This window comes from Anoplopoma fimbria, chromosome 19 (genome assembly GCF_027596085.1).
Source record: "Anoplopoma fimbria isolate UVic2021 breed Golden Eagle Sablefish chromosome 19, Afim_UVic_2022, whole genome shotgun sequence".
Taxonomy (NCBI): Eukaryota; Metazoa; Chordata; class Actinopteri; order Perciformes; family Anoplopomatidae; genus Anoplopoma; species Anoplopoma fimbria.
In genome coordinates, this window is record NC_072467.1 from 3,214,025 (window position 1) to 3,216,566 (window position 2,542).

At 41.8% G+C, this 2,542-nt stretch overlaps 1 protein-coding gene across 1 annotated transcript; it reads left to right on the forward strand.

Annotated features, from left to right (window-relative positions):
- Nucleotides 1-323: 323 nt before the first annotated feature.
- On the forward strand, nt 324-2,202 carry pgpep1l (pyroglutamyl-peptidase I like). The gene is made up of 5 exons (XM_054620806.1): nt 324-354; nt 435-487; nt 586-702; nt 1,732-1,958; nt 2,028-2,202. The coding sequence occupies exons 1-5, from the start codon at nt 324-326 to the stop codon at nt 2,200-2,202; spliced, it is 603 nt and encodes a 200-aa protein (XP_054476781.1).
- The last annotated feature ends 340 nt before the right edge of the window (nt 2,203-2,542 follow it).

Below are 2,542 nucleotides of genomic sequence, written 5' to 3' on the forward strand. Positions count from 1 at the left end.
AACATATCAAAGATGTTTTAGTAATTGTAGCCTAATAAATAATCATACAATGTATGAAGTAAATATATATATATATATAAATATATAAGCAGACTTATTACAGGTCTGACTTATTTTAGACTTGTAAATTGGATGTCAGGATTCACCTGAATACATCACGTCCACAGGGGCTTCTCATGTTCTATTTGCCGGAGAACAGCGCCCCCAAGCGGACACAACTAGAGCTGTGAGAGCTAAAATAAGCCTGGTTGTTTTTCCAGTGTCCTCATATGAAGTGCGTAACAGCTATATTTCCTTACTGACTGTGTCAATTTGACTGCGGTATGAATGGGAAAGAAACCGTGGTGGTTACAGGTAAAGTAGTAGGTAGTTACTCATAAATACACCAACTCTTCAAACCGGCGCTCACTTAGATTTTTATTCCCATCTATTAGGTTTTGGACCTTTTCGGCAGTTCTTAGTGAACCCCAGCTGGAAAGCAGCGCAGGTAATGTTTGTAAAAAAAATAAATCAAAAATAACTTGCCTTCCAGTCTTGCTTCATGTCCATTGAGATACTTTAATATCTTAAATGTCTTCATTTAAGGGCTTGAAGTTGGTCGGATTGGGAGAGCAGACTGAGGTTTCCATAAAGGAGGTGCCAGTGAGTTATGATAAGACTCTGCAAATCATTGCTGAGATTTGGGAAACTCTTCACCCAAAGGTAAAAAAATATACCTTCAGTTCAAGACCAGGACCATTTTATTCAAATAAATACTGTGGTAGTTCATCTCATCCAGAGAAACCAACAAATAAAGTGTTAAACTATTAATTATTTGGATTAAAGACATGCTTGTTTATTTTTGTTCAATTAAATTCGAGTATATTTAATAAAAATTTCCTCGTAATTATATCCCTTTATATCCCCATACATATTAACCTAAAATAAGTCTAATTAAGATACAATTTGTCCAAAAATGAACTAAAACTAGAAAGGTCAGGTGTGTCTGCAGCGACCTGCTGTATAATATGATTGAATGCATGCAACCAGAGTTGTAAAGCATTGTAAAAACAGACTTTATTCAAACTCAAAAACCTTCGGCAATGTTACGTTATACAAGCAATGGGCTCCAAGTCCTTATATAATACACTTTATACAATCGTGCCAAAACACAAAGTTAAACTCGCCAAGTCGTCTGGTCGCTTAGCAGCGGCTGAGTTCACTGGTGGTTCCGTTCGCTGTTAGGCAAACACACCATCCAAAACACTGAAAGTGTGCAAACTGTGTCTCCGGGTGCAAAGGAGCGGCCGAGAGGTAGCTAACTCAACAGTGAGTTTAGTTCAGTTAACCCGTTAGCCAACACACCATCCAAAACAATACAAGGGAGTAAAACTCTTTCACCACTGTGTCTTATCTCTAGGAGAAGGGAAGCAGCTGGGGGTCGGAGATGCACTCAGCTGTGTTGTTATTAACGGCCTCTTAACGACCACCTTGTAATGGCGGTTAGCGGCCCCTATCGGCCGGGCCGGTTAAGAGTCGCGAGAAGGCATCGCGCAGCCAATGGCAGTTTAAAAGAGGCAATAACATGTTTTTTGAGAAAGTGTGAGTCACCGCAACCACAAGGTGTTCTAGCATGCACTTGTAGCTACGGCCCTTGTGTAGATACCAGCCGTTGAAATGCATAATTACACACCGATTACGGTATGAGAAGGTGATTATCTCACATTACCATCTGTGTTTGTGCGGTCCCAGTTTGCTGTACATCTGGGCGTGTCCAGAGGTTCCAGTGTCGTCTCTTTGGAGCAAACGGGGAAGAACAGTGGATACAGAGACAAAGATGTGTGTGGCTTCTGTCCTGGAAGTCACTGCTGTGTGGAAGGAGGAGCAGAGAAACTGGACTCAGTTGTGAACATGAGAGCTGTCGCCAAAGAGTTCCAACAAGCAGGGACGGATGTCATTTATTCCAGAGATGCTGGCAGGTAAGCATCAGCTCACAGTTATGACAGACACTCAGCAACATGAGATAACGCTTTCTGCCCTCCTCTCAGGTACCTGTGTGATTTTGCTTATTACTGCTCACTGTATCACGGTCAGAGGAGAGCAGCCCTCATCCATGTGCCCTCATCTGGCAGCCTGACCTCAGCTGACAGACTGGTACCTCTGCTGCAGACCCTCATTCGCACCATGCTGGACCAGCTGGAGGACCGTTTAGAAACAGCATAAAGAGAGGAGGACAGTGGACGTTCTCAAGCCAGCGGCCAAAGCGAGGTAGAGCTCCTAATAAAGACATTACACACAACACAGACAGACACTTTATCACTGAATGATGTGGATTAGCAGCCGAGGCCTCGGAGGGAAGTAAATAGAACAAACAGTAAAAGTTCTCATTCATTTATTTATTCAAAATTTCAGAAAAAAAAGAAAATACAAGAAATTCTCAGATACACATTTGGAGATGGCATGTCGAAAACACCCCATCTCAGTTATAGGTGTGAAAAAACTTTTGAGGCCTCAGATACAGAGCTTGAAAAAAAGACAGTCTTGTGAAGTTTTTTTGATTATT

Coding starts and splice junctions, on each gene's coding strand:
- pgpep1l (XM_054620806.1), top strand. CDS start 324: ATGAATGGGAAAGAAACCGTGGTGGTTACAG. Junction 355..434: donor AGAAACCGTGGTGGTTACAG/GTAAAGTAGTAG, acceptor CCCATCTATTAG/GTTTTGGACCTTTTCGGCAG. Junction 488..585: donor CCAGCTGGAAAGCAGCGCAG/GTAATGTTTGTA, acceptor TCTTCATTTAAG/GGCTTGAAGTTGGTCGGATT.